We start from the raw sequence: 12441 nt of genomic DNA, 5'->3' as shown, positions 1-12441 counted from the left end.
AGGGTTGTGAGCCACACCAAAAATACATCAATATGTCCTGCCAATAGGCACATCATGAAAATTCTTTCTGATAGAAATTTTCTGTGGAAAAATATTTCCATTTGGTGGTTTAAATGTCCTCATGTGCGATTTACTCCTCTGAAGCCTGCTGGAGAGTCACAGATGGGTACGTTATGATTTGATGGTCCACAACAATGACATTCTTTCTAGAGTGAGACTGTCCCCTCTTTTTGCTGCAGAACAACTAGTGAGTTTGAACAGCTCCATTTCTAGTAAGAAACCCTAAGCTAACCACAGCGCCACCAGAGCAGAGCTCCTTCTTGTAGGACAAAGAAATGAGCTTATTTAAGAAATCCGTGGCAGAAAGGACAGGAACCGAGTGGAATCTCTAGATTAGAAAAGATTTGTGTGAAGGAGTAATGAAATGCCTTGTGCAGACTGTTTGAAACCTAATTCAAACAAGCCAAAGACTTAAAGAAACAAGTAAAAGACAAGGAAGGAAATGGGAGGAATTTTAACACAGACTGCATTATCAAGTCTATCATTTTAGATATCATGAAAACTTTATGTTTTTAAAAGAGATTGTATCTTTCCTCATGCTTGATATTCAGCTTCAAAATAATCCCCTGGCAGCGGGAAGGGATGGGGTATAAACAAAACAGATCGGAGCATGAGTGATTGATTATTAAAGTTGATGGGCAGAAGGGAATTAACTGTATTCTTATTTGTAATTGTGCTACTGTTTGAAAATCAAAGTTTTAGAGTCTCAAGATGCAGGCTGAGAAGGCTGTGATCCCGGAAAAACAGTCACTGTTGCAACAAGCATTGCAGACACAGCGTAAGTTCTTTCTCATAGGAATTTCTGTAGACTGAAGTGAAAAAGCAGTATCGTTGACTCACAGTGGAACAAGCTCTTCATAGGTTAAAGATTTTTCTTATACTGTACTGACCCAAGAGTCAGAGATACTCTGATAGTCTATGCCACCAGGTAACCATCAGCCGTCCTTGTCATTAGAATGAGTTGGGGAGAAACAGAGAAAAACGGAATAAACTATGTATACTGTATTGAAGCAAATGAGGGAGAGAACTGTTTAAGAGGGATGTATGATTAGGTATTATTTTCATAACAGGAGTCCAGAATGAACACTGTATAGTGGAGTGGACTTGGGGGGAGGGATTATATAACAATGAAAGAGTTTTTCTTTTACTTTTCAAAGAGAGGAGCGAACTGAGGGGGGAGATTGGGCAGGAAGAAAAGTGCAACAATGAATAAATGAAAATCCGAAGTCTCTGTAAGCATTCATTAAAATTAATAAAATAAAATTTAAAAAAAAATACATGGAGAAAGATCCAAGTGAATACATGTGTGGTAGTAACAGAATGTTTAAGCACAGAATTTCAAGCCTGCCCCCAGAATGAGGTGATACACAAATTTTTTAAAAAAACATAGAGAGGACAGCAATAGAATATAAAGATGAGAAAAAAAGAGACATGTTTTTAGTGAGAATTCCTATGAGGAAAGATATCCTTACATCCCAGCTCAGAAGCTGGGCTTGTAATTTTTCAGCAGGGATGCCATTGGGAAGGCCCCAGGAAACTGTCCTGCACAGCCCCCCTGCCCCCAGAAGTGGGGTGTGGGAGGTGGGAGGCAGAGAGTGAAGCAGTGAAGCTGGTTCATTTAATTCAGCAGGTGTGAGGTCCAGGTGTGCTCCACAAGAGGCAAGACGGGCGCCACCTTGAGCCTGGGTGGGAACATAGGTGCTGGCCAGGTGCATGCTTTGTAAAGGGAATGCTGGCTTTGATACATTCCAAAAGCTAAATAAAGACAGCATGTTCTGCCAGAGCTGACACGCTGGGCAGAGGCCCACTCGGAGGTGTTGGGAAGGGATAGACTTTGGCTTGAGAGAAACCTGGGAGGAGAGATGGATCTAGAAGTGAGGAATCATCCTGAATGCAACCGAGAGGCTTGGAGTGGCCAGTCATGTTCTGACAGCCAGGAGGTTTGTAGAAGGAATGCTGGGACGCTGCTGGGGAGAGGCTGGGTTCACCCTTAGGGCTACGTCTAGGCAAGGATCCTACTTATGATGATACGAATGTTTTACTAGGCTCCAGCCACCTGGGAATGAGAACATCCGAGAAACTCCACAGGGCTTGGAGAGCCAAGCACCTGGAAATAGAACATCTGTGAGTGAGTTTCCCCTTTTTAACTGCTACCTGCACTCTTCTCTCTCCTACACACAGAAATGGGTTTGACTGTTTGCATCCTCTGTCATTCTCTGTGACTCTGCACACCCAGACACCCACCTATAGCTCCCCTCCCTCTCTTTCTTTCCCTCCCTCTCACCTCTTTTCTGGCTTGCCAGACTTGCCTCTCCAGTTCCGCAGGTATCATTTTGCCTCTAGGGGACAGATTTGAGAAGTTCAGTTCTGGTTAGACAACACTTTTTAAAGAGCATGAGTTTTCCCCTCCACCCGCCAAGCCTGGGAGCCCATGCACATTACCTTCCATCTGTTTCCACAAAGCAAACGTTCTCAGTACCAATCCCAAGAAAGGAAGCTGCTTTCTTCATGGAGTAATGGCACTGAGTTAAAGGGACAGAGGCAAAGAGAGAGACAGGGAAGCATGAAAAACGAAATACTCATTGTTTACATGAGTATAAATCATCCCGATTGAGCATAATCTTTGGAACATCATTGCATAAAAGAAAACAGATGTTTAGTTGAGGCCCTTAGTATATAATGGTTGAGAACATTGACTTTGATGTTAGAGAAACCAAGACTTATTTCCAAGTCCTCCCAGTTTCAGCTATGGAAACTTTAGTGAATCATTTCTGCTCACCAAGGCTCAGTTTGCTAATCTATAAAGTGGGCATGACCGTAATTGTCCTCTTCAATGACCTGTTAAGAAGTTAGGTTCTTGTTAGTTGCTACTTGCCTAAGACTCATAGCAACCCTTTGAACAACAATAGTTGAAACCTTTGTTGTGTCTTGAAATATATGAAATATTTGAAAACGTCTGAAAGTGATGGACAAATAGAAGAAAAACTGTTCAGTGAAAGCTGTTTTTCTTTGTAACATTGAGAAAATTTCTCTTGAAGCTGTTAATAAGACTCGGTCTTAATGGAGACACAGAACCCAGCCTAGTATTGTCTCAGCCCTTTCAGAAGAATAACAAGAAGCTCTATCTCGAAGACTGCAGTCAGACTGGAGAAGAATTTAATTATCTCCAAGAGCAAGAAATGAGTCGTAAATGTGGATCAGATACTTGACCAATCTCTTTAAATATTGAATGTAAGCCTGAAATTTGAAGTATGAGAACGTGGCTAAAATAACAAAACATGAACCCAAAACTCCTGGTATAAATGGATCCCGACTCCTGCTGATTTGCTGGACAGAGTGGAACCACCCTGCAGGGTCCCCAAGGCTGCAAATCTCTGTGGACACAGACTGCTTGATTTCCCTTCCACAGCGTAGCTAGTGGGCTCGAACCACCAATCTTCGGCTGAGATGCTGAGTTCTTTAAACAGTATGCCAATGTTTTTGTTGCGTACCATTGAGTAGGAACTGACCCATAGCTGATCCTCTGACAGGTTTTTGGAGGCAGTTAATCACACAGGAGGAGATTGCCCATCTTTCTCCCATGGAGCGGCTGGTGGATTCGAACTGCATGCCCATGGGATTGCAGTGCAGCTTCTTGTCACTAGCCTCCCCCAGAATCCCTGTTATGCCAATAATCAAAGTGGAAATGACAAAACCAGTAATACATTCTAGATACACTACCTTATGCAGCTATGGTGTGAGTGAAGCTGGGTGGTTCGGGAGTGGCTGTCATTGTTTTCAAGAGGAGTCACTGCAACTCCTAGTGACCCAATGAACAACAGAGCCGAACCTCACCAGATCCTCACAATTCCTGAGACGCTCGAGCCCGCTGCTATGCTCGGTGTCAGCCCATCCTGTTGGCTGCTACGCTCACGGTGTCAGCCCATCCGGTTGAGGGTCTTCCTCTTTTCCTCGAGCCCTCCACCTTTTCCAGACGTCTTTTTACAAGGACTGCTCTCTCCTGAACATGTCCACAGTATGTGAGACAAAGTTTCACTCTTCCTGTTCCAAGCAGCAGCCTCGAATTAGGCTGGCCTGTTTCTTCCTCACAAATGTGTACAAGCCCTTGGTTATTGGGCCTTTCTCTGCCCCCAACCATACAACCTATAAAATAATTAGCATTCAAACATTGGAGATGTCACTCTTCAGATATTAGTGAAGACAGGTGGTCAATTAATTCCTTTTTTCATGCCAGAAAAATGAAGATGTTAAAGGACATTATCTTACAAAAAAACCCCTAAGTAATTTAATTTGTAGGTCTGAATATATTAAAAGAGTAGCCGTGCCTTCACACTTAACTTGATATATTCCCTCAAATGCAATCATTTTTCCCCCTACTTTTGTCAAAAGGGTTATATTGGGAGCTCTTCCCCCTCTCCCAGCCCTTAATTCTAAAATAATAAAAGGTAGGGAAGCCCACCATCAGGAAGAATGCAAGCATCCTAACTAATTCATTTCCGAATATCAAACAGGACACATTCAAAATGCCTGTAGGATGTATTCATTTCAGGTTGTTACAGGAACATATGCATATTGAAGAGTAATAACAGACGTGAAAATGTAATTAATTCTCTACTTGTTACAGCAGCCTGTGTTGATCTGAGGTAACATGTCTGGCATAGCTAAAATGACAAAGCTGGGGTGAATTCTTTCTCACCAGAGATTTGGACTCTGACAGTCCCACAGCTATTGATTTTCTAGTGACAAATACTGGTCTAGACCCACCGAGAGCAGCTCATAAGGAAAAATCACCATGGTCCACACCTAAAAAATTAACACAATATCCTGCATCCAACAGGTCTGAGGAATAAGAGGTTTATAATCATAATCGCTTCAGTGCAGGTGTCTCAGAGCAAAATAGAGTCCAATGTCAATCTCAAAAGGATAGAGACAGATAAAAAGTCTTCAAAACTGAAGCCTGGACATCTGAAAGCATCAAAAAAGGCAAAGAGCCCTGGAAGGGAGGACCAGAGAAGAGAGATGCTTCAGACATGCTGAGGAGTTCCAAGGAACAGAAAAACCTAGAAGGCTGCCTCTCAGAAGTAACAACTGCATTTAGAAACCAACAGTGGCTGTTCCACCGCTGGCGAAAGAAGTCAGTCTTTCTAAGAGCCAAGCTCCCTGTGGGTTTGAAGCGTCTACAGAAGATGTGAAAACCTCAGTGGGTGCTCATTTCTACAAAGATAAAACAGTGAGGGTCTATGTGAATAGCAGCACTGAGCTGACATCGTGTGCAGATTCCAACAAGGAACTTTTTTATATGACCTTGGGTTCCTCACTGAACCACTGTTTCCACTGGATTTAGTCCTCTGAACAAGTGATTTCCATCACTAACTAGCTTGGTGGTCACTTAGCTCAGGGTGGCAGGAAGGAAAGGGTGAAACATGGTATATCCCAGGAAATGGGAAAAGGGGGTGCGGATGAGGTCTCTGAGATAAACAGTGGGTCCAATTCTGAAAGAAATCAGAGCCTAGAACCTAAGGAGGCAGATTCCACTCGTGTTCTGTACAATGAGGTCACAAGCAACTGCTTGCCCATTGAGAACACCCACAAAGCAGCTTGTTGCAGGGGAGTTCACATCCTGAGAGCAAGGTCACAGCCCGGATGAGGGGCCAGAGCCAGGGTGAGGGGGCTACAGCCAGGGTGAGGGGGGCAGAGCCAGGATGAGGGGGGCCAGAGCCAGGGTGAGGGGGCTACAGCCAGGGTGAGGGGGCCACAGCCAGGGTGAGGGCCCCCGAGCCAGGGTGAGGGGGCCAGAGACAGGATGAGGGGGGCAGAGCCAGGATGAGGGGGGCCAGAGCCAGGGTGAGGGGGGCACAGCCAGGGTGAGGGGGCCACAGGCAGGGTGAGGGAGCCACAGCCAGGGTGAGGGGGCCACAGGCAGGGTGAAGGGGCCACAGCCAGAGTGAGGGGGCCAGAGTCAAGGTGAAGAGGGCACAGCCAGAATGAGGTGGTCACAGCCAGGGTGAAGGGGCCACAGCCAGGGTGAGGGGGGCACAGCCAGAGCGAGGGGGCCACCACCAGGACTAGGTGGCTATGGTGCAAAGTACATGAAGGCACGACTCTGCAGCTGGCACTCACATCACACTACTCCTGCCTCACTACAGCCCGGCCAGGCCAACTGACCACTGGCCTCGGGGGTGGCAGTTCCTTTTTATACTCCATTCCTCTTAGTAGCAAATAATTTCAACTTTCCTGATTCCAAAATAGTAATAATAATAATAATTGGGATGCTTCAGGAACATTAGACTTTCCACCTTGCCAAAGAATTCATAAGGCACTTTGATCGTGTGGTGTACTACACGCTGGGCTGTAACCTACAGGTCAGGGGTTTGCATCCACCAGCCACTCAATGAGAGAAAGACAGTCTCCTCTCATAAAGTTTCACAGCCTTGGATATTGGAGGGGGACAGGGGATAGTCTTGGTGATTTGGACTCCACTAGATGGCAGCTTGGGCTCTGAGGAATTCATGTTGAAGTGCTGCTCAAGTTCAGAGGAGACCCCTTCTCTTTTATTCCCATTCAGTATCAGAGATCGTGTCTGTAGACAGTGTGAGGTCTCGGTCATCATCTTTTAGCTCTCCATTAAAAACTGAGTTTTTTAAAACCCAGAGAGGCACCTGCAGGGGTCAGGACAATTGTTCTGTGTTTGCTAGTACAAGGTGGGGCATGAGTGATTGCCTGGCCAGTCTGAGACAGGATAAAACTGGATAAGACCACAGAATAAAACAATTGAGTCAAGTACGGCTCATAGCGACCCTTGGAACAAAAGATCTGAACAGCGTTCTATCCTGTGTCATTTTACACTTCCTGACACACAAGAGCCCACTGTAGCTGTCACTGTGTCAATTCACCAGGTTGAGGGTCTTCCTCTCCTTCGCTGACCCTCCACCCTTCCCAGCATCATGTCTTTTTCTGAGAAATAGCACTTTTTAGCAACATGCTCAGAGTATATGGGGTGAAACTTCATCATTCCTGCCTTATTCCAGCTATACTTTCTCCAAGACATATCTCTTCATTCTCTTGGCCGTCCATGGGATGTTCAGTGCTCTTCTTCAACACCAAAGTTCAAAGGCATCAATTATTTTTCTATCATCTTTATTCATTGTTCAGCTCTCAGATGTACAGAAAGACCATGGTTTTAATCCGCTGCACCTTAGTTCTCAAACTGACATCGTCACTACTCAATAATTTGGAGAGGTCCCTAATTGCAGATTTTCCCAGTGCAATGTGTCTCCTTATTTTCTAACTGTTGGTATCAAGGGTGTTAATTGTGGATCTAAGCAAAATGAAACTGTTGACAGTACAGGAAAACAGTATCGAGGCCATGGATCAAAAATATATAAGAAAATAAAGTGAGTGTAGGAAAGAAGGCATGATAGTGTTTAAAACCATTTAATAAGCAGACACTCACTTCTGCCAAGTCAGCGTCCACTCACAGCTACCCCCCATTGGGTTCTAAACCAGCAAATCATAGTGGGAGGCGATGTCCCGCCTTTCTCCTGAGGAGCCGCTGGTGGATTTGAACTGCCTGCGGTGCAGTCTTTTGATTAGCAGAGCAACAGTCTGTGGGCTAGGTCACTGCCTGAGGCCCCTAAACATTTCTCTCTAGGTTCCAACTCAAAGTTGACGAGCCAGCAAGTTTCCAAGTCTGTAAATCACACTGGAGGAGACTTGCGTTGCTTTTAAGAGGAGAAGGTCATAGATTCTGATGGACAAGCACAGCCCTTAACCCCCATTCCTCTCTGAGTGGACTCTGCCACCAGAAGCCCTGCCCCTAATCATTGCTCGGCCATGCGCTGCTTTTGAGGTGGGACTGGGCCCCTGTCGGGTTTTGGAGGCTGTGGATTGCATGAGAGAAGCCTGTCTCTCTTCCTCCTGCTGATGGTGGGTCTGGACTGCCAGAAAGGTACTGCCTGTGACTCCCTTAGCACAGTTCCCTACGGACTGCATCACAAAACCTCCCTTAACATAGCGCTTTTCAATTCTTTTTTATTAAACAAATGAATTTATTTGTTGAGTTAAATGGTCAAGGTGGCCACTAAAATAGGAATTTAGATCCTGTAAACACTAGGATCTGGATCTTTTAGATAATGCAGGGCAAAGAAGAAGTCATACAGGGATGGATGGGGAGAAAACATAGCCAAGGCTAACATGCTTTCAGAGACGAGGAAATTGGCTCAAGGCAGAGCAGGGTTCAGAGCTGTTGTACTTTGAGTTAGGAGTTGCAAGTAACTTGACAGCACATAACAACACAAAAACAACAACAACATGCTTTCAGAGTGAGAACATATTACTGTGGAATTTACAACTAGTTCTGGTTTTTTAAGCTCTCTCTTCTGATCACCCTCCAGCCAAAGTTTTTGAATGTATACTCTCCCAGCACAAATAAAGCAAGAAATACATCAGACATGAAAATCAAAGGTCTGGTTCCGTAACTACCTTCGACTCAATTCCTTTTCACTCTCAATTTATCAGCCACATCTGTATTATGACACTTTCCTGGCCATAACCTTTATTCTAGAAGATTCCATGATAATGTCCCTTCTTTCAACGTACTTATTCCAGAAGAAAACTTCTGTAGATTTTAAAAACAATGAAGAAGGAGAAGAGGCAAATAGAAAACATGGCGCTCACAGGAGGGGTCCTGCTAAACTGCTTTCCCAGGCCTGGAATAGCGACCCAGTCACAGAAGGGACTTTGTATTTCTGATACACAGGGGTCCCTTAAACTGACATAACCAGGGTGGAATTCAAAGAGGGAAACTCTTCTCCATAATAACTAAGCATTTCCCCAAGCTGTCCACATTAGCAAGTTCGCCTTGCCATGGGAAGAACATCTCATAAATGTTCACCTCTGGTTTCTGCTTGAAAATCTCAGACCAGACTGCTTCTTGCAGGGGGTCTGCCAGCATTCAAGACCCCACTTTGCATTAGCACTGCACTCACTCAAGCAAAGATCCAGGAGGGAAAGATGAGGGGGCCAAGCCGTCTTTGACTGCTGGCTTCTTAGTGTACAGTCTGTCCTTTTACAATAGAGATGGAATGACTGGTCTGGAAATAATATAGCAGATACAGAGAAGTCTGGCAGGAAATAAGAAGAATTTATAGATTTCAGACATCTCATGAGTTTGCCAGGGAGACCAGGAATTACTGCAGAAGATATTAACTGCAGGAGATCCTAGGAAGAAGCACCCACTAAAATTATACAACTTAGGGAGCTCTGGAGGCCTGCTATTGTTGTTAGGTGCCCTCAAATCATAGGGTTGCTATGAGTCGCAGGCAACTAGATGACACATAACAACAACAATAACAACAACTATGTGACACCTCTCTACCATTCCCTTGAGAACACGTCTGGACTGACCAGCTGAAGAGTGACATACATACACAACAGACAGGAGTCACTGCACTTGCCCTGTCAGAGCTGCCCTAGATCAGCCATCAGCAAGCAGACCCAACCATGTGAGGGAGCCTGACGTGAGCTGCAGAACTATCCAACCATGTGATCCTTGAGACCAATACCGCATGGAGACAGTTCTGTATTGATGAGTTTATGAACAACTTGTTGGAAAGCAAGAGTTAACTCCCATACTTAATTGTACTGATTTAGAAACTGAGGAATGGAAAAGCCAATCAGATCTTACTCAAGGTCATTCACATGATAAATGTACGATAAATAAATATAGGATTAAATCCAAGCACTCCGATTTCCAGATCAAAGTCAATGCACTTAACCATTATTCTCTGATGCTTCTCTTTTGAGAGCAAACTAAGAGATAAGAGATCTGATGCCAGATTCAATTGTGTGTGTGTGTGAGATGCTCCTCATCATTGATTATCTCTTTTTCCCTTTGAAAAGGAATATATGAAAGCTTTATATCAGCCCCCCAAAGCAATCAATTTTATAAGGAATGAGAGTAGAAGGCACAGGCTAGACCAGTAGCAAGCGTCTAAGCCCTAATAATTTCGCTCAAAGAAGGGATTCATGGGAAGAGATAGGACTTTCAAATTAAATGTTCTCTTTTCTCAAAGGAAAAATGTCACAGTCTATAGCATTTAAATAAAGGTGATGTGCAAAATTGGGTGGCCAGAGGTTACCGCACCAAAACCATCAGATTTCCCCTTGGAAAAAAAGATATTGTGTGTTATCCCGGCTTTTTATGCAGCACAAAGAGTATGAAAGCATATAAGAATCCCTAGACAAAGAAGCCCATGTAAATAATGCACGATCAGAAAAATATATGCCTGAAAGCAAGACGAATATTTTACCTCTGCAGATGTGAAAAGGACTAATCTTGGCAACCCACACAGCCCTTTTTCCTTAATATCAGGACAATATTTGTATCTAGCTAGATTCATAGCATACATATTGGACACTGAACCACCTGCAAAAACAAAAGCAAAAGATTGTATTTATTGCATGAAGTTAGAGCTCTCTAATTGTAGAAAACAACATAAACATAAAAGGCACAGATCTCCATGGACATTAGTTGAACTAGCCTTCCTCTCCACCCGCCATGATCCTGGATATTCCTCTGACACAATTCCTAATTTCTAACCTCAGGAAAAAAGAGATTCTCCTCAATTCTTTCATTCCAATGATTCTCTAAACTACTGGCTTCACTCTATGATTTAAGACCAGGAGATTCACCTGGACACCAGTCTCCATAGTCAATTTTCATTCTATCATCTGATCAATAAAAGGAAAGCAAAGTCACATGCTCTCCCACCAGCTCCCCAGCCCCCTAAAAAAAGGCTTGTGAGCATAAACAAAACGTGATTCAGAAACCTTCTCAGGTAAAATTGATTCGAAAACTGTAGGGACTTATTATAGCCATTGCAATCTCGCAACTGCAGATAAATTCACTTCTGTTAGTGACAAACCCTCAATTGCAGAAACCACAATTGTGTGACAATTTGCTTTGCATTTATGGAAATATCATCGCTCTCTAAAAGGCACAAGCTAGGCTCTCAACCAATAGCCCTATCAAGATCCAATTTCTGTAACGTGGAAATCAATAAGAACTTTCAGTTCCTTACGTAGGACACGGCTAAACGAGTTGGTAGTTGGTCATAATGAAAGGTGATGGTAGTAACTAATTGCACTTACCTGGGTTAAATATTCCATCCCCTTCTTTCCAGCCAATACATTCAATCATTTTCTTCAGCACTGCTTCTTCCACTAACAGAAACACTGGGGACACCTCATACGTATAACTAGATAGATATAAAAAACACTTCACTTCCATGGCTAGAGTCAAACCAACCCTTTGGTGTCCCAAGAAACACACATTGAGTTTTATTCAATCACTTGGCTGGTGAAGTGTAGGAAGAGCCTTTGGAAATACATTCACTGGAAATAGAGAACTATGTCACCAGTGTTAGAGCTAGCCATAGGGGAGCTAAAGGCCGGTCGCCAGAGAACAAAGGAATATATAGGCAAGCTACTCCATCCGACTTCACTTAAGAGACCCTTGAATTCCACTGGGAGAGTAACCAGGGTCTAGTGCATCCGGATTCATGATATTAGCTATGAGAAGTAGCCATTTCCTTCTTAAGGTGTGCTCTTCTTAAAAGTCACTGTCACGGTAACCCGATTTTATTACTGGTTACTGGTTTTATTACTGGTTGCTTCCATGAATTCTTAGTACGTTAAGAGCCAAATTTCAGCAATCTGCACAAAGACGGCCTGTGCTGAGCTGGGGTTTCCTCCACCCCACTGTCTATGGTTGTACAAAGGAGAGGAGCTCTGTGGCGATCTCTCTGTGGCTGACATCCCTGCAAAGGCACTTAGGTCTCCAGTCCTCGAAGGGCTGGGGGGGATGAAGTGTTATTGTCAGAGAGAGGGCGTCATGTGGGTACTGTAGGGAATGCCTCAGCTGAAGCAAGTGACCACCACTCCATGTTCACCCCTCTTCAGGAAAGCTGTCCACTTGCTGACTGACGTAGTCTGAGGGATAATGGTATCTGGGCTCAATTTTTGACCACTTTGAGGGGCCATGCTAGTTCCAGGGACCTCTGTGGCCATCCCTAGCCACCACCGCATGGCAGTTTGACTCTTCATCTTTGCTCATTCCTGCTTCTTTTTCTCCCATGCACCTGTCACTCTCAAAGCTGCTCTTTAATAAACATCATGCTCACTAAACAAAGGGTCTGTAACAGACATCAGGCCTATTACAGACATCATGCCTTATTTTGCTGTGCTGACATGTCTTCTCCATACAGATAATGTGAAAGTAACTAAATATAATCTTCTTCTCAATTAAGTGGGAAGTTGAAATTGTATTTGAATAAATGTATATTCTGAATATGAGTTAATAATATTTATGTTTACTGTCAC

At 43.9% G+C, this 12441-nt stretch overlaps 1 protein-coding gene across 1 annotated transcript in view; it reads right to left on the bottom strand.

Annotated features, from left to right (window-relative positions):
- The window catches only part of GADL1 (glutamate decarboxylase-like 1), a 230511-nt gene that overhangs the window by 158542 nt on the left and 59528 nt on the right, over positions 1 to 12441 (bottom strand). The window contains exons 6-9 of the mRNA XM_006890667.1: positions 11212 to 11318; positions 10371 to 10486; positions 2503 to 2582; positions 2345 to 2399 (exon numbers count right to left, since the gene is read on the bottom strand). Coding sequence (XP_006890729.1) covers positions 2345 to 2399; positions 2503 to 2582; positions 10371 to 10486; positions 11212 to 11318 — 358 coding nt within the window. The remainder of the gene's footprint in view (positions 1 to 2344; positions 2400 to 2502; positions 2583 to 10370; positions 10487 to 11211; positions 11319 to 12441) is intronic.

The sequence above is a fragment of the Elephantulus edwardii genome, unplaced genomic scaffold (genome assembly GCF_000299155.1).
Source record: "Elephantulus edwardii isolate Elephantulus edwardi_28Jun2011 unplaced genomic scaffold, EleEdw1.0 scaffold00091, whole genome shotgun sequence".
Classification (NCBI taxonomy): Eukaryota; Metazoa; Chordata; class Mammalia; order Macroscelidea; family Macroscelididae; genus Elephantulus; species Elephantulus edwardii.
This window is presented reverse-complemented; position numbering and strand designations above follow the sequence as displayed.